Here is a 16,774-nt window from a genome sequence, read left to right as displayed (position 1 = left end):
TGTGTCAAAAGAAATTGAAAGAAAATACATCCTCCCTGAGGATGTGCTCAGTTATGTCTCTCTGCACACGAGTGTGTGGTAGTTGAGGCAGCAGTGGTGAGGGAGAAGGCAGGCCAGGAGCACAGCACTGCACCCCAACAGCCAGAACTGTGACGCCTGAATTCCTTTGGCCAGAGGGTTTTACCAGTTCGCAGCTGCAGCCCTTCATGTTGTGGACTATTAAGTCTACATGGCCAGAGGGCAAAGCTGAGCTCTGGAAGAAAGTTTCTGTGCTAGCAAAACGTCTTCCCCAGGACCAGCATCAGACCCTCCAGGCCGTCATTCTCGAGGGCGCAGACCTGGCCAGGCATCAGGTGCAAGCAGCCTTTGACGTGGGGGATACAGTGGCAGGAGCCGCTGCCTCAGGGGTAGGTGCACAGCGGTCTGCTTGGCTGCAAGCCTCCAGCTTCCACGAGGAGGTCCAAACAAAACTCGAGAACTTACCCTACACAGGGGAGAATCTTTCCGGGGAAGAGGCGGAAGCTGCTTTACAAAGAGCCAAAGAGAGGCAGGCCACGCTGCACTTCCTGGGGGCGCTGCCCCTTGGCCCCCCAGCGTGGTTGGTAAGAGGAAAGCTCCTCTGCATAAGCTGGCATTCACGTCCACTCTTTGTTTCAAGCGTGTGCAGTGCCCTTCTGGGAAGGGTGCCCCACCACAGCAGCAGAAGGAGGTGCTCTTCATCCAGCAAAAATAAAAGGGAATTTAAAAAGCTTGAGGCATTTAGCTGGTAAATCATGTTTGGTAAACTGACACCCGTCAGTGAGGTGACTCGGTCTGCCTATTTCCTCCTGTTTTTGAGTTTCAAGTCCTAAACCTTATTATGTGTGACTAGAAAACAGAAGTGTGTCCAAATCTCCATTCCTCAGTTCCTGAGAGTGCTCTAATAAACCATCTTATTGTGGAGAACCGCGTAGTCTGATTCCTCTTGGCAAAGACGCTGGGCCGTGGGGAGGAGGAGTACATCCTAATGTGGAAGCTAAAGAACCAGGAAAGTTCAAGATACTCACACAGGGATTCCTCCTGTCCCTTCCAGACCAAGGCAAGAGCCCACTGGTCCAGCCTCCTGCAGAAGCTGTGGCAACACGCTTTCTGAGCAGCGGCGAGTTTCAAAGGCGGTGTACAAACCCTCTCCAGAGTCACTTACCCGGGTGGTTGAGGCTCATTTTCAGCACAGAGGCAGTTTGGCTGGGTCTTGCATTTTGTCAGTCCACTGTCAATCTGTTAGTTTTCTTTCAATTGAAATGTTTCTCTCTCAAGAAGGAAATCTCAGCAAGAATTTAAGTAATGTCTGCCACTGCTGTTTGTATTGTAAGTGGCTGAAAGTATTTTTTTTCTCCCCAAGGACTCGTCTAGCTGGAAAAGTGATTGACATCACTTTCCAAACTAACTGTTCTGCTACAGTTAACTCATACTCTTTGCTATGAAATGACTTTGCATTTATTCTTAAATAAACTTTATTTCAAACTAGAGAGTCTCGATGTGGGAAGTTATTCTCAAGTCGCTGTCATGGTTGATTTCTCCTTTGTAGGCAAGGCATGGTATCGCTTAATTCTTGTTAAAATAGGTTGGCTAAACCATTGCACGGAAATACAGCTCAGATCAGGACACAGCTCAGCCATTTGCATCTGTTGGGCTTGTGTTTTGTACTGGGAAATTTTATAACATGAAGTTACAGCTCCAAATACTTGTTCACACAGGGGCTCACATTATCACTGGAGGGGAAGAGTAAATCACTCAGAAGTCTAAAAATAACCTGAAACCTTCCGCAGACAGGAAGGTTCTGTTATTTGCAGAAAGGGAAGTGTCTCAAAGTAGCCACAGGGGAGTGATACAAGCAGTGACTTGACTTTGGGGTAGCTCTCAGCATTGCTTGTCCTGAAGCGTATCACGGGACTCACCGTTCAGCATCGCACGTGGCTTCTCCTGAGATGGTGCCCTGCTGGGTGTCTCTACTGTCAGCAGACAACAAAAGAGCTTCACCTACGTGGAGTGTAATTAAGTGAATCTTGACGTGCCCTCTTGGTACAAAGGGGCTTAATTCAACCCCATCCTACCCAGATGGTGCAGACAGGGTCAGCGATGTGTGAGAACGGGTGGCCCAGACGGTGTTGGCTGGAGCTGCGCAGCAAGCGCTCGTGCCTCAGCTGTGCAGGAGGCTGCAGCTGCCTCTGCACGGGGATTTAGCAGACTCGTGGAGAGGACGGACTTGGAAGGAGCAGGCTCAGCCCAGCCACCGACGGAGCCTGCGGGTGTCCGTGAGGATGCTTACAGGTCCCGACGGCAGACCCTCTTCCAGGTGCCGACAGATGGCTGCATCCTGCTCGTTGCTGCCACAAGAGACCCACCTGCTTTTATTTGGCCTTGAGGTGAATCTCTTCTTCCCCAGGATCAGTAATGTTTCTGAAGCAGCAACATCTTGTGTATCTATCTGGGTTATTTCGTGGCAAATCACACATCTGGAGGCAGTGCAGTGCTTGACTGCAACCTTTCCTTTGAGAATCCTGAAAGCTCTCCTGACAAGGCATAAAGCTGCTACGGTGAAGCTGCGCATGGAACTGGGCCTCCTCTCCCCTGGCAATGCTGGGAAAAAACTGAGGCTTATTTGGCTTTATCTGGAATGAGTTTTTTTTCTGAACAAGCCTCTTCCCTGCAGATGAAATGGAGGGTGGGCAGCAGAGAGGCAAACCCAGAGAGTATGGGAGCAAGATCAAAGAGATACCCACAGCATGGGAGATGTGAGAGAGGTGAGACATCGCAAGAAGTGTCACACACCCACAGGAGAAGCAGCAGGGAGCCATGGGCTCTGTGTGGCTCATAACTTTGGCTCCCAAGGGTTTTATAGCATCTTTGAAACCCCTGGGTAGTCCAAACTCATGAGGAGCCTAGCAAGGATGCAGTGAGTCTTGCGTGGGGCTGGTAGCCAAGGTGTCTGAGATGTTATACATGCACCCACAAGGTGATGCCTCCTCCAAAAACCCTAGCAAGAACACAAAGGATGTGTCAAGCCACATGCAGCCTCCCCTGCACACGCCATCTGAGATTAATCACCACAGCCGGCTCTAAGGCGAGCGGGGCAGGGGTGTTGCGATGGGATGATAGACCAGCAAGGGCGAGAGCACCAGCAGCAGTGTGGGGGGAAAACCCCTTCGCAGCAGGTTGGAAAAGCAGCTCTGAGGGAGAAACAAGCTGGAGGGTTGTGGTGGGACATGTCATCCCAGGTGTCTACTCCTCAGGTCCATGTTTTGACTGCGGGCATCATTGCACTGCCATCTCCTGCCATTCCCCTGTCCGCTAGTGTAATGAATATGCCAGTTCTCTACCTCTCTCCACTGCAGCGGCCTCCACTTCATCCCCCCACCCCAGATCACTCACCAGTCCCTTGGAGCTGTTTCAACATCCACTGGCTGCTCTCAGCAGTGCCAAAAATTTCTCTGCTAAAAAGCCAAGCCATAAATATCACTTGATCACCCTCACAGGAGCTGGGCGTCAGTGGGGGCACCAGGGATAACGGCAGTACCTGTGGGTCTGTCTGTCCCGAACGGCGAGGGACCCGTGCCTGCATCTCGGGGCAGGCAGACCGCCACCTCAACCCGTGTCCCTGCCAGAAACCCCTGCGTCGCTCCTGCCTCCAACACACATCCAGGTGCTCGTGGGCTTATCGGCCGAGAGGGCCGTACGGGGTGCCCAGACACTGAAGCACTCTGGCTCAGGAGAAGCAGAAAAGTCCCAATGGTGGGTAAATCGCTCAAATAACCAGCACAGATGAGTGCTCCAGTCTGGTGGGTGTTGTGCCTGGCTGGCGGTGACACGCTGGGCGGGTGTATCCCCAGGGCTGAGCTATGCCCAGCAGTCACGCACATGGCACCTCTGGGAAACTTTTAAGTGGCCCAAAGCATTGACACGGGGAGAGCGTAGCACAGCCACCGGCTTTGGCAGTGCCACCGCTGCCTGTGTGGCCACAGCAAGTCCAGTCCTTGCATTCACACTGGCTCTAAGTGACACAAAGGGATTTGCCATTACCTGGAAATCCAAGAGGAAGCTCCAAAAGCATCTGTCCAAAAAGCAGGGCTGCGTTGGAGCATGCCAGCACTGTGTGTCCTGTGCCTACCTCCATCACACCATTGCAAATGCATTTCCCCCTGGCGCAGGGATGCCGTCCCTCGTCACATGCAGCTGGTGGCTTCTGGAAAGGCCATGGGTCTGCAGGATGCGTGCGCTCTGGCTTCCAGCCGAGATGCCCAAGGAGTTCCGATGTTTTTATGAGTCCGGAGCTGCCTGAACAACCCACTAGCCAGTTTCTTCCCTCTCCAGCCCCAACCTGGGGCTGCTCTCGGCTCCCCTTGCCCCAGCCTCTGCCACCACTTTCTGCCTGCTGCCTGTCACATGTGGTGCAGAGCACACAACCCACAGAGGAAAAACCCCAAGCGACAAACCCCAGTCCTGGGGGCGGGGTGGTGGAGGAGAGGCTGGAGAGCGGAACCAAAAGCCTGCGCAGCCCAGACTGCCAGGTCACCACCCCAGCCCCTCAGCCGCCGGGACCCCATGCCGAGGCAGGATGGAGGATTTAGGTAAGCCAGGACCCTCCAGAGCCAGGCCCGTGCCCAGGCCTGGTGCGGGGTTGTGCCTTCGGCGGCTCAGGGGAGCCTTGTCCTTCCTCTACCTCAGGGTCAGGTGGGGATGCTGCAGAGGGGGCAGCAATGGAGCCACACTCCCTGCCATGCCTTCCCCCATCTCAGGGGACAAACAGGGCCCAGGCAGCCGAGCGAGCACTTGGCCGAAAATGGAGAACGCTTGAAGACAGGAAACAGGCTGCCGCAACGATACAATCCCGGCTGCACGCAACGGCCGAGCAGCCCAAGGGTGTGGCACAACATCCAAGGGTGCCGGGAGTCATCCCTGGCCCGGGGTGGGAGAGATGGGGTCAGGGAAGCAGCTGCTGGGGGGGATCCCCCCTGTTTCCTGACATGAGGGCAGTGAGGTAGCAAGGTTAAAGCAGAAAGAGAAAGCGCTTCACCGTCGCTGCAGGAAGTGCCACTCTGGGTGCACAGAAAGCACCGAGATTTAGCTCTCCCGTGCCAGGGCTTGTGCTGGGATGAATTTAAGGGCTGGTGGATGTTGCTTTGTAAGCCAGAGATAGTATGTGGGGAAGTAGGAGCCCTGTTGCCAGCCGTCCCCCATGCTTCAGGAAGGCTGCACAGTGCGGTCGGCACATCCTGTGTTGGGGATGGGGGTCCAGGTGAGGGTGCTCGGGGCCACCACCATCCCTCAGAGCCCTGGCACCTGGTTGTCAAGCTGCTGTGACACTGCTTTTGCTCCTGAGATTTCAGGAGTGGCACAAGACTGCTTAGGAGGGCGCACAGGAGCAGGGGGCAGCCAGTGGCTGGCGCGTCTGACCTGGGTCTCTCCGTGCAGATGCTTTGCTGGCAGAACTGGAGCAGAGCTCTCGCCCGGCCCCCAAGGACTGTGTGCTGCAGGTGCCAAGCTCCTACAAGCAGGATTTGGCCACAGCTGGGCCCCCAGCCCCCCGTGGCCATGAGCCACTTGCCTCAGCGGCTGCAAAGGTAATGCCTCAACACAGTGGGGCTGGCGGCTGAGACCCTGCTCAGCTTGTGACAGGGGTGGTGGTGCTGGACGGGCAGTGAAGAGTGCCAGGGGAGCATCCTATGGGCTCAGCCACAAGGGTTTGTCCTTCCAGGTGCAGCTGCCACCTCGGGCTCAGCCTCCAGAAGAGGCTTTGAAGACAGTGTACAGGTAAAACATAGCCATGGGAGGCAGCGAAGCCATTTGGGACTACCCTTTCCATTGCTTGGACGCGTTCCCCGGGGTTACCTGGCCTCGTGCATATTGCCCCAAAAAACGTGTCCTTCTGCAAGCTGGGGTGGGGGGGGTTGCATCCTGCGTCCCTGCAGCACTGCTGGAGTGAGGACGGGGCTTCCAGCAGACCACCCCCGTCTCCCACAACATACGGCGCTCCCCACCAGCACATCCCTGGGGAGGCCCTGCCCCCGTCCCCTGCTGTGGCCCATGAGGAAAGGGCAGCATCTCACGGGGGTGGAGGGTTCTCAGCCCTGAGCGCACTCTGGCCTCGGGCTGGAAGCCGCAGCGTCCCTCACTCTCTGCCGTGTTCAGCAGCTCCGTGATGGTCCCGCAGCCGCGTCTCTCCTCGCCTCCACCCACAGCAGCTGCCTGGCAGCTGGACGAGCTCCTGGCCGACCTGGGCCACATGCAGAGTAAGGTGAGCTTTGGCCCTGGGGCAAGGAGTTGGGGGCCTGGCCCTCACCCAGCTTTCACCATCCTCCTGCCTGGCAGCTGGCGGTCACAGGACAGGGAGCCGGGGTGCCAGTGGACACCTCATCCTCGCTGGACAACATGCTGGGCAGTCTCACCCAGGACCTGCAGGAGCTGGGCATCAGCACTACCACTGCTGGCGTCTGCGCTGCCTGCCACAAGCCCATCGCCGGCAAGGTGAACACCCCGCACCTCCACCCTGCTGACCCTCTCCCCTTAGCTGACGGCATCCCCTGGAGCTGCTCTTGCTGCCCCCCACCTCCTCACAGGTGCTCACAGCCCTGGGCAAAACCTGGCACCCCGAGCACTTCACCTGCGCCCGCTGTGGGCAGGAGCTGGGCGGCTGCCCCTTCTTTGAGCGGGGTGGGCAGGCATACTGCCAGGAGGACTACTACCAGGCCTTCACCCCCCGCTGCGCTTACTGTGCCGGCCCCATCTGTGAGGTAAGACCCCCCCGGCCTCCCACGCCACCCCCCACCGCCACCGGCAGCCTCACCTTGCTTCTTCCTGCAGAAAGTCCTCACGGCCCTGGACCAGACCTGGCACCCCGAGCACTTCTTCTGTGCCCACTGCGGGAAGGTGTTCGGAGATGACGGTATGTCCCGGGGGGCAGGAGTGGGGGTCCTGCCCCATTGCCCCCATCCTGATTTCCCCTGCCATAGCCCTGCCCTGGCATCCCCGCCCCCCCCATAGCCCCACCGTTGCACCCTTGCCACATCCGACATCCCCCCACGCTCCTTCCCTTGCCCTGCTGCCCCCCACCCCGAGCCTCCCCCCAGGTGGGTGCCCATCCCGACGCCCTCCCTGCAGGTTTCCACGAGCGGAGCGGGAAGCCGTACTGCCGCCAGGACTTCCTGGCTATGTTTGCCCCGAAATGCCAGGGCTGCGAGCGCCCCGTGACGGACAATTACCTGTCGGCCTTGCAGGGCGTCTGGCACCCCGAGTGCTTCGTGTGCGCGGTGAGTGGGCGGCGGGCCGGCGGGGGTGCGGGGGTGAGCGTGTCCCCAAGGCCGTGCCAGCCTTCCCCGTCTCCTTCCCCCCAGGAGTGCCTGAGCGGCTTCGCCAGCGGCTCCTTCTTCGAGCTGGAGGGTCGGCCCTACTGTGAGCTGCACTTCCACCAGCGGCAGGGCAACATCTGCCACGGCTGTGGCCACCCCGTGACCGGCCGCTGCATCACGGCCGCGGGGCGCAAGTACCACCCCGAGCACTTCATCTGCGCCTACTGCCTGGGCCAGCTGCAGAAAGGCACCTTCCGTGAGCGCGGCAACAAGATGTACTGCCAGGCCTGCCACGACAAGCTCTTCCTCTGAGCCGCGGCGCCCCAGCCGCACCCCAGCACGCAGCCACCCTTCCTGCCTGCCTGTCCCTGGTATCGTCCCCACGCCGACATCCCTGGCGCCGTCCCTGCTGAGCCAAACGTGCCTCGTGTCCTCCCACCCACCGACCCCCCTGGCATCGGTCCTGCAGAGCCAAAAGCCCCCAGCGCTGTCTCTGCCAAGCCAGACACCCCGACATCATTCCCCGTCCCCCTTCCCCTCGAGACGTTCCCAGCCTTGTCCCTGCCAAGCTGCATTCCAGGCATTGCCCCCTCAACCTGAAGCAATAAAACACCTGGCCCTGCCTTTGCTCCACTTGCTGGTGGCTTTGGGGACAAGACTACAAGGCAAGGTGGGAGGGCTGGAACCCCCATAGCCAGGGGCATCCGTCAGTGCTCCCCCCACCCATGGGTGCACTGGGTCCCCAGCTCCCAGGGTGCTGCAGGCCAGGGGTGACTTTCTCCCGTAACCTAGAGGAGGGCAGCCCCAGGCGCTCTGGGAGAGCGGTTCAAGCTCCCGTGGGGCTGCACTGCGCAGGAAATCAGCCCCCCCCAGCCCTGCCTCACCCCCGACTGCATCCCGCTGCCACAGGGCAGTAAAATCTTTCCAACAGCAATGCAGCTTCAGGAAAAAAAACAGGTTGAAGCAGAAGCCAGAAAACTGCTTCCAAAAAGGTATTTCCACACATTTACAGAATTTCTTTCTGTATTTTCACACACACACACAGAGGGGTGAAAGCAAAGTGGGTTAACATGGTGTTTGAGCCTGGCTTCAGTACTCCCGAGAAAGGGATGAGCACATTTGCAGCTCATCTGTGCCCTGCGGGGGCAGCCCCTGCTCCAGAGGGCTCCCCCCTTTTTTAAGGATGGACTATTAGTATTTCTGCACTCCTGCAAAGTCCGCCAGCCCCCGGAGGAGAGGGGTAACGGAGGGAAAGGCTTCCCAGCAGGAAGCCCTAATGCTCTGGGGAGAGAAGGGGTTCTCAGCTGCCCTGCAAAAATTTTTGCGAGCTCAGTACAAAGCAAAGTTTTGGTGCTTTGTATTTTTCCTCCAATCTTTTGCTAAGAGTGGAAATGTCACTCCCACCCGAGAAAGGGTTTGTCACAAAGTGGCACCTTTCAGAGCCACACACAAACAAGCAACGCTCAAGCACGCAGCCCTGCCCCGAGAAGAGGCATTTGTTCCCAACCGCAAAGCTAAAGACACCAAGGTAGCAGCCTTAAGTGGAAGGCACAGAGACACACTTTAAAAACTTTATTTATATAAAAAAATCATTTTGTTTTAAAAGCGTTACAAGAGTGTGCACAGGAATCAGACAAGGAACGGCTTCTTGCTCCCCACTCCCCTCCTCCCTAGCCTCACTCCCTGCCAGGGCAGGGGTGGCCCAGAAGAGCCAGGGCAGGGGAGGAGAGAAGGGGGAAGCTTTTTTTTTGGTTCATTTGGAGTTAAAAATTAAAAAAAGGAATTAGTGTTTTACATATTTAAAGGAAAAGAGAAGAGTTAGACCCCAGAACAAAACCAAACCGCGCTGAGGTGGGGCTGGAGCCAGGGAGGGCTCAGCCAGAGCCGGAAGGTGCTTCCAGGCAGAGGAGCGGGCAGGAGCAAGGCACCAGTTCTGTCTGCTGCAGCCTCCCCGCTCCCCGCCTGAGCCCACGCTTCGGGGGAGCCCCACACGCTGGGGAGGGCTCCTGCTCCAGTTTGCAGCCTCCTAGAGAGGCTTCCAGTTCACAGGGAGCCTAAGGGCTCCCCAAAAGATCACAGCACTTGGATGTGCCCCCCACCACCACAGCAGAGAGGAGGAGGAGGGGGAGGGGGACATGTACATCCCAGCTCCTGTGGCAGCCTCGTCTCCCCAGGACAGGATGCAGATGAGAGTCCTGTGCCCCATCAGTGAGGGCAGGGGGGCTGGGATCCCCCCAGACACAGGCTTCCAGCCTCACTGCAGACAATTAAGGCTGCCGCTGGGGAAGGGAAGAGCTCAGTCCTGCCGGAAGCCCAGGAAACACCCCTTCCCCAGCGAAGAAGCCAGACAGTACGATTCAAAGAGCTATTTCACAGTGGCAAAAGAAAGGCACGTGTCAAGAGAAAGTCAGAGGGGCACCGCCGCAGGCGGCCGGTGCGCGGGGTGAGAGGGGGGATCCTGGCTCTACCCGCCTGCAGCCCTGCTCCTCGCGCCCGGCACGCAGCGTGCCCCGCGCAGCCTCTCCCCAGAAGCCCCGTCGCGTCTCCTCCCACAGGGACCCGCTGCCTCCAGCACCGGGAGGCCCATCCCAAGCCCCCGCACTGACCATCCTCCCCACACAGGGATCCCTCCTCACACAGTCACCGGGTGGGGGCCAGCGGCCCCATCCAGACCCCTTCGCAGGACCCAGAGCCAGATCCCCCTTCCCATGTCCCCGAAGCCTCATCTAGAGCAAAGCAAGAGAAGTTATTGCTGGTTTTCCTTCCCCTCACCCCTCCATGACTCCAGGCCCCCTCGCCCTGGTCCCGCCGCCGCCAGGGAGGGAATGCTCCCGTTATCCCCACAGCCCCAGCTGAAGAGTGATCCCGCACAAAAATATATCCTATAGGCAACAAAAGAGAAACCCAAACCAAAACAAAAAGGCGGCGAGTGAGGTCCCAGACTCTGTCCCTGCAGACATCTCCGAGCAGAGGGAAGGCGTGGGAGAGAAGGCAGCTCCTGGTCAAGGCAGAGATCCGGAGTCCTTTTGCAGCATCCATGCCGGTCGGTCCGGCAGAGTCAGGCAGGAGGCTTTTACTCTCTGGAGGAAGGAGGTGGTGGAGGACAGGGAGGAAGAGTTATCGGTCAAGGTGTCCCAGAACGGGGAGGTGCAGCGGTCTAGAGGAGGCAGAGTGGCCCGGGCTGCCCCTGCGGGACCAGGCCCAGTCATTTGGCTGGCTAGTTGGCACAAACAGTCCAGCAAAAAATCCAAAAATAAGACAAGGTAAAAGTCGGTCCATTCCACCACGAAGAGTTATATATATATTTATATATATAATATATTATCAACCCAAACTGAGTGGAGGCAGGGATGTCAGCTAGATCTTCTGCTGTGGAGAGAGAAGGAGAGATGTTAGCATGCCCAGGGAGCCAGGGAGCAGTGGAGGTGTGATCATGGCCCCGATGGATCAAGCAGCGATTGCGGGCAGCAGCGATCAGAGCAGAATCTGGCTGGCCAAAGCACCCCTAACAGCACAGCAGGATCTGTCACCGCTGTTCAGGACACTGCGGGACATACCGACATGGGGGGAAACATGGCAGCATCCTCCTCCGCCTCCTCTACCTCAGGCTGCGATTCCTGCCCCTCCTCCTGCTGCAGACACACAGGGGTTAGTAGGGGTGATGGAGCAGGTGGGGGGGTTGTTAGTCATGGGAGCCCAGTTCTCCCCTCCTCCTGCCAGCCAGGACAGCGATGTGTCACCTCCTGCACCCCGGTCCCACTCACTCTTCCCCCACACTAGGAAGAGCTGCTCACCATCAACGGCGCTGCCTTCACCGGCTCCATATCTCCGAGGTCACCGGATCGGTCCAGTGTCCTGCTGTGGTCCCTCTCATTGAGTGTGGAATAGTTGTCTGGAGCAGGAGAGGGGACAGTCACGTCACCTCCATGAGGGGCAGCATCGTCCCCACGGAAGAGGCGAACTCTGCCCCCTCCCACCACACCAAGGAGGCAAGACGCCCCCATCCCAGTCCCTCTCCTACCTGGTCCCATGTTGCTCATCTGGATCTCTTCCCGGGAGGACTTCTTGTCTACAAGCACGGGAGAGCAGCAGGTCAGACACCGCCCCTGCAGCCACAAGCAGCAGAGGAACCACTGCCCACCCCAGCAAGAGGAGCCCAGACCCAGCTGCAGCTGCAGCACCGTTGACCCAAGGATGCTACAGGACCTATGCTAACTGCACACATCATTTCCAGTCCTGAGAAGCACCTAAAGCCCAGACTGACAGCCTTGTGTGAACAGCTGTGGCTGCCACGAAAGCCAGGGCTGAAGAACAGGGAGGGGACAAAGACCAGCTGTTCTGGGTACCCACAAGGTGGAAGGATGACAGTGGGGACAGGTGCTGAAGGGAAGGAACACACCTGATTTTTGGTTCCTGTCGATGAGAGGCAAGGTGCTGTCATCAAATGAGTTGCCTCCCTGGGTTCGGGACGCATTGCTCAGGTTCACCTGGAGCATCAGACAACGAGCACTCACACTCTGGCCCAGAGATTCCTTCCCCATCAGCACATCCCACCCCTCCAGACCCAGGAACCGTCCCACAGCCCTTGAGCAAGGGGCCTGAGGCAACCAGAGGGTGTTCCAGCAGCCAGCCCTTAAGCAGCAAGGACAGTCCCAGCTTTTGGGAAAAATTGAGCCCTCAAGAGCCTTGTTCTTCAGCACTGCCAGTGGCTTTTAGTGCTGCAAACTTCCCTGCCTGCAGATCCACATGCTTATGTGTGGGACAGGGCTTAAAGCTTTTAGGTGTTTCATCCTTTGTAAAAGCTTCCTGTTGGTCACGTGCTGAGAAACAGCAGAGGGGACACCTTCGAGGGTCTCCAACCCCACCAGCAAGGTAAGAGCTGAAATCCAGTACTGCTGAGCTCCAGGAACACCCTTCTCCCTGCTGCGGGACCCAACCTACTACCCCAGCCACAACAGGGCATCCCCATACCTGGAAATCTGACTTCTTCCAGCCCTCCTTCTCGAGGGGCTTCCGCAGCTCTTTATATCCCCAGACTGTCTGCAAGACAAGGGCGGCTGCTCGGACTTCTCTCTCTGAGCGGTTCCTAGGAAGAGGTGAAGGGAGAAATGTTTGAAAATTCCCAATGGCCTCAAACAAGCTCCCGGAGAAGCCCCTCTCTGCCCCTTACACTATCCTTCAAGCAGAGCCTACCCAGATTTGTTGATTAGCACCAACTTCTCAATCCCCTGTGTTTCCCGCAGCTTCTTGGCAGCCTCGAGGTTGTCCACAATTACTTCATTGATGGTGTTGAGGATTGACACCACTGTGTCCTCAGAGAGGTTTTTGGCTGGGGTCTGCTGGCCTCCGGGCAGGTTCTTCACTAGGTTGGGGATGGCATGTTTACCTGGGATGGGGAAAGAACTGGGCATGAGCAAGCGAGGAAGAGGACTGCAAGGGGAAAAAAAAAAAAATCACTGCAGAAGGATCAGGGACAGGTGACCAATTTTTGATGTCCCTCTCAGTGGAGCTCAGCACGTGCTACTCTGGGAGAGGAGCAGTAGAGAGGTGCTGGGCTGATGCCATGCCCACACGCTTCCTCAGCTGCCGATATCAGGAGGAAGCTCCTGCCTAACCCAGATGGACACGGAGAGCATGGCGTTCCCCCTCCGCAGCCCTCACCTATCAGCTCTTTGTTACGCAAGTCGACAGCCAGGTTGCGCAGGGCCCCGGAGGCCGCTTTCACCACTCGCTCGCTGTCGTGGGTCAGGAGGTCAGCGATGGCGGAGAGCCCCTTCTCCTGGCGCAGGGCCGAGCGGATGTACCGGCCGTACTGCAGGGCAGAGCACAGCACCACAGCGTCACCGGGCGGGCACAGCCTCTCCCCAGGAGCATCTCCCTGGGCAGGGAGCCCCGCACCAAGCCAGCCGCCTGAAGCGGCAGAGCCCCGGCCATCCAGAGCTCTGCAGGCTCCCCAGGGCGCCCTCCCCGCAGCACACATCGGGGGGTGCCGCGGGCACTCACCGTCCAGCTGCCAGCGCACAGGTTCTGTATGGCTCCTGCCGAAGCCTCCAGGATAGCCGGAGTCTTGCTTTCCTTTAGAAGGGAGATGTATATCCGGACCACTTCTGGCTGGAAGAGGAGCTCATAGCCTGCCAGAGGAACACAGGTAGGAAGGGCTTACTGAAGGGCTCTGCTGGCATCCGACTAATCCAAAGGAGCACTGCTGGGCAGATGAGGCTGGAAGCTTTCACCCAGGCTCGCTGCTCCCCAGAGGACAGATCCTTGGTGCAGAGGGGTCCAGGCTGACCCACAGTGCCGGAAACCCAGGCCCCCAGCACCAGCCCTGATCCAGGATGCCACCACCCTAGCAAGCAGACAGGCATCAGGCCTTCAAGTATTAACTCTTTTCCATGGAAACATATGCCCAGAAGTGATTTCTAAAGCAGCAGTGAGGCTGCAGTTTACAGTTGCAAGGCCGGGTTTTCCATCTTGTTCTCTGTCCTCAGCCCCCAAAAAGAGCAGATGGCTTCTCAGGTTTCTGCCCGAGATGGGTGCTGACCCTTCCCACAGCCCAGGTCAGCCTGAGGAGCCACCAACCACATATCTGAGCTGCTCACAAGGTCAGCTCTGTCCTAAGTTTCCTTGTGATTCTTCTAGCTTGACTCTTCATACCCCTGGGAGCACCAGCATCCTCCCAGGAACCACGTGGTGATTTGGGGTAGAAGCAGCTGAACTCAAGCCCTGGGCTAATGCCCACTTCTTGACCAGCCAGAGCGGGGCTGTAATTCACAACCCTCTAGGCAGCGAGACGTTTGTACCCAGAGGCTTCCTGGAATGACCTTTCCTCATGCTTGAGAACACTTTAAGGCAGGGTTTTTTGGCTTTAAATCCTGCCTGTTCTTCGTGCCCAGAAGAGCAGAGCAGGCAAGAGAGCAACTGCACTGAGAAGTCCAAGACCACCATAGAGGCTGCCCGTCCTAGGGCTGTGTCACCACGCTGTGCCCCAGTTCCCTCTGCAGCCCCAGGAAGCTGGTCCTGAGGCAGCACTGGCCTCCTCCAGGCACAGCACACACCCTCACAACTGTCTGCAGCAGAGCGAGTGTTTTAACAGGCACTTGGGCAACCAGAAACACACCACCTCCAAACCAAACCTCTGCCCATTTGAGAGGCTCACTTCAATGGGAAGCCAACTCTACTCACTTCTCTCCTGGGCTGCTTGTGGAAAAGCAGCCCCACATGCTCAAGCAAAGACACAGAGGCACATACCTTTGGCTGGAGTTGTTCTTTTGGGAAAATCCACTGTGTCGGCACCAGGGTCTTCCGGGAGCTTTTTGCCTTCAGAGGGTAAGCAGAGAGGCGTAAGACACCTCACCTCCTCTCCCCACCCATCTCAGCCCAACAGCTCTTTGCCACTTGCTACAAGAACAAGCCCAGAGGTGAGCTGAAGTCAAGCTACCAGCATGTGCCAGGAGGGAAGGTCAAGGGCATTAGCCACACTGCAGGCAGTACGTGCCCAGCTGGGGGGAGGGGAACAAAGAGAGCTAGAGAAAGCACCCAATCAAACCACAGAAAAATTAAAACCAAGAGCACACTCACCTCTGGAGAACCATTCGTCTATTGGCGAAGCGGAGAGAAGGACAGGAGAGAGGGGAGGCAGGAGGAGAGAAGTGCCAACAGCATCATGGGGCAGATCATTTGGCAAGAAAGCGAAGGGAAGGGGAAGGGGCAACACAGGAGAAAAGGGAAGGTGTGAAGTTAGTGGACATCTATCCATCACCATCCCACCACCACAGAAACCCACCATTAGCTTGTGTCAAACATTTTGTGTAAGCCAAGCAGTAGCTCCCAAAGCCAGGGGAGGCACGGGCCACTGCGTCTCTCCAGAGGAAGCTGCAGTTTAGCCTTCGCACAAGAGATGCCAGAGTAGGAGCACCAAGACCCCAGACCACCCTCAAGCTCCACTGTAGAACTTCTTCATCCCACCTCCCTCCATGCTGCTGCCACGTAACGAACCTTTGCCCTTCTTGGCACCGAAGCAGCTCGCTGCGTGGGGCCCAGCGTTGTTGGCGGGGGCCAGAGGGGTCTCCTGGTAGCGCTCTGCATGGGGGATCTCACGGTGGACTTGGTAGGACAAGTTTCTCAGCAGGCACACACAGTTCTCCACCAGCTAGAGAGAAAGCCAGATGGTTTGACCTGGAGCAGCACATGCCCATCCCGTGTCTGAGGGCCCCATCACAGCTTGCAACCCAGAGCCAGGCCAAGGGGGCCGAGGACCACGGGATATGCAGCTCCACCCAAGATGGAGCTGGAGCACACCCCCATCCCAGTGAAGGTGTGGCCAGTTCTGGCATGAACTTCTGCAGGCATGAGTTCACACTCTGCTGGGCCAAAAATCTCTCTGCCATCAGCACAAAAGGTCCAAGGAAAGGCTCAAGAAGAATTCAAGGCAATGCCTCGTCAAGGCAGATCAGGTAGCCCCGAGCCAGGGGGGTACCATCACAGGGACAAGTGACTCCACTTGGAGGAGCAACATTCCTACTGCAAACGGCAGGCCGGGTGCTGGACACCTCCTGCCCAGACAGCACCCAAGGCACACCCCACGCAGGCTCGCTCTTCCCAAGTTGAGATCATGGAAAGGTGTGAGCCAGGACTGGGTTTTCCCAAGCTAGTCCCACCAGGCCAAACCCCTCCCTGGTGAAGATTCCCCCTGTCCATTCTTCATCTGCCTTAGGACAAACCCTGCTTCAGCCACCATGAACAGCAGAGCACTGCTAGAGCCGGCTGACAAGGGCAGAGCTCTGCACATGCCCCGGCAACACCCCCACAGTGGTACCTTGCTGTCCGAGTCCTTCTGGCCAATCTCAGACTGGACGATGTAGATCAGGGCATCCACCAGACCATCACATTCCCGCAGCTTCCGACGGGCCTCGCTCCGCTCTGAGCTCACATTCCTGGCAGGCAGGAGAGAATCATCATGGGAGGCAGCTGAGGGCAGGCGAGGAGCAGCCCACACCCAGCAGAGCTCAAACCAGAAAAAAGCTCCTGTGGCTCCCCTGCACTGAGAAAAACCTCCTCCAAAATCAAGGACTGCATCACCAGTAGCTGTCCTAGGAGAGCAGCTCCTCTGCAGACCTCCTCTGGCAGTCCTGGGAAGCTACCAGGAACAGCCAGGAAGGAGCGTTACAGCAGCCCTGACCCACACTAGCTCTCTGCCAGCAGCTGGTAGCCCCCCTCCATACCTAAGGCAGCCAGCGGTGTTGGTGAGCACTGACTCCCACTCGATATGGCGGGGTTTTGAGTCCTCATTGGGTTCCCGCTCCCAGCCCGAGCGGGGAATGACCACCTCATCGGTCAGAGCGTGTAGTGCGTGATCCACAATGGCCATCTTGATGGAGTCGTGCGAGGACAGGTTCCACAGCGTTCCTGCAAGGCCGCGAGCAGGAGGCGATCAGACCACGTGGGCTTAA

At 57.7% G+C, this 16,774-nt stretch overlaps 2 protein-coding genes across 8 annotated transcripts in view; one reads left to right on the top strand and one right to left on the bottom strand.

Moving 5' to 3' along the window:
- The first annotated feature begins 4,501 nt into the window (after nt 1-4,501).
- LPXN (leupaxin) lies at nt 4,502-7,948 on the top strand. Of its 2 annotated transcripts, none has more exons than XM_074841921.1 (9): nt 4,502-4,607; nt 5,452-5,600; nt 5,735-5,790; nt 6,172-6,274; nt 6,349-6,504; nt 6,597-6,770; nt 6,841-6,922; nt 7,138-7,286; nt 7,371-7,948. In XM_074841921.1, the coding sequence occupies exons 1-9, from the start codon at nt 4,595-4,597 to the stop codon at nt 7,635-7,637; spliced, it is 1,149 nt and encodes a 382-aa protein (XP_074698022.1). In that variant the 5' UTR covers nt 4,502-4,594; the 3' UTR covers nt 7,638-7,948. The 2 variants fall into 2 exon arrangements, with proteins under 2 accessions (XP_074698022.1, XP_074698021.1); XM_074841920.1 differs by having other exon boundaries at nt 6,169-6,274.
- A 934-nt stretch (nt 7,949-8,882) lies between these two features.
- CTNND1 (catenin delta 1) overlaps nt 8,883-16,774 on the bottom strand; it is a 30,869-nt gene continuing 22,977 nt past the window's right edge. For 3 of the 6 annotated variants that reach the window (XM_074841694.1, XM_074841695.1, XM_074841696.1), the window contains exons 8-20: nt 16,547-16,730; nt 16,141-16,258; nt 15,321-15,474; nt 14,904-14,921; nt 14,574-14,642; nt 13,329-13,456; nt 12,987-13,137; nt 12,519-12,711; nt 12,297-12,411; nt 11,725-11,812; nt 11,347-11,394; nt 11,120-11,217; nt 10,716-10,957 (exon numbers count right to left, since the gene is read on the bottom strand). In XM_074841694.1, coding sequence (XP_074697795.1) covers nt 10,862-10,957; nt 11,120-11,217; nt 11,347-11,394; nt 11,725-11,812; nt 12,297-12,411; nt 12,519-12,711; nt 12,987-13,137; nt 13,329-13,456; nt 14,574-14,642; nt 14,904-14,921; nt 15,321-15,474; nt 16,141-16,258; nt 16,547-16,730 — 1,460 coding nt within the window. In that variant the 3' untranslated portion in view covers nt 10,716-10,861. Of the gene's footprint in view, nt 10,695-10,715; nt 10,958-11,119; nt 11,218-11,346; nt 11,395-11,724; nt 11,813-12,296; nt 12,412-12,518; nt 12,712-12,986; nt 13,138-13,328; nt 13,457-14,573; nt 14,643-14,903; nt 14,922-15,320; nt 15,475-16,140; nt 16,259-16,546; nt 16,731-16,774 lie in introns of those variants that run through there. The other 3 variants (XM_074841698.1, XM_074841699.1, XM_074841697.1) reach the window with 3 other exon arrangements.

This window comes from Strix aluco, chromosome 16 (genome assembly GCF_031877795.1).
Source record: "Strix aluco isolate bStrAlu1 chromosome 16, bStrAlu1.hap1, whole genome shotgun sequence".
Taxonomy (NCBI): Eukaryota; Metazoa; Chordata; class Aves; order Strigiformes; family Strigidae; genus Strix; species Strix aluco.
Note: the sequence above shows the minus strand (reverse complement) of the source record. Positions and strands in the feature narration are given on the sequence as shown.

Bases quoted from the DNA above. Each gene is read 5' to 3' on its own strand.
- LPXN (XM_074841920.1), top strand. The intron at 6,771-6,840 runs GTAAGACCCCCC...TTCTTCCTGCAG, and splicing joins GTGCCGGCCCCATCTGTGAG to AAAGTCCTCACGGCCCTGGA. The intron at 6,923-7,137 runs GTATGTCCCGGG...CCCTCCCTGCAG, and splicing joins GAAGGTGTTCGGAGATGACG to GTTTCCACGAGCGGAGCGGG.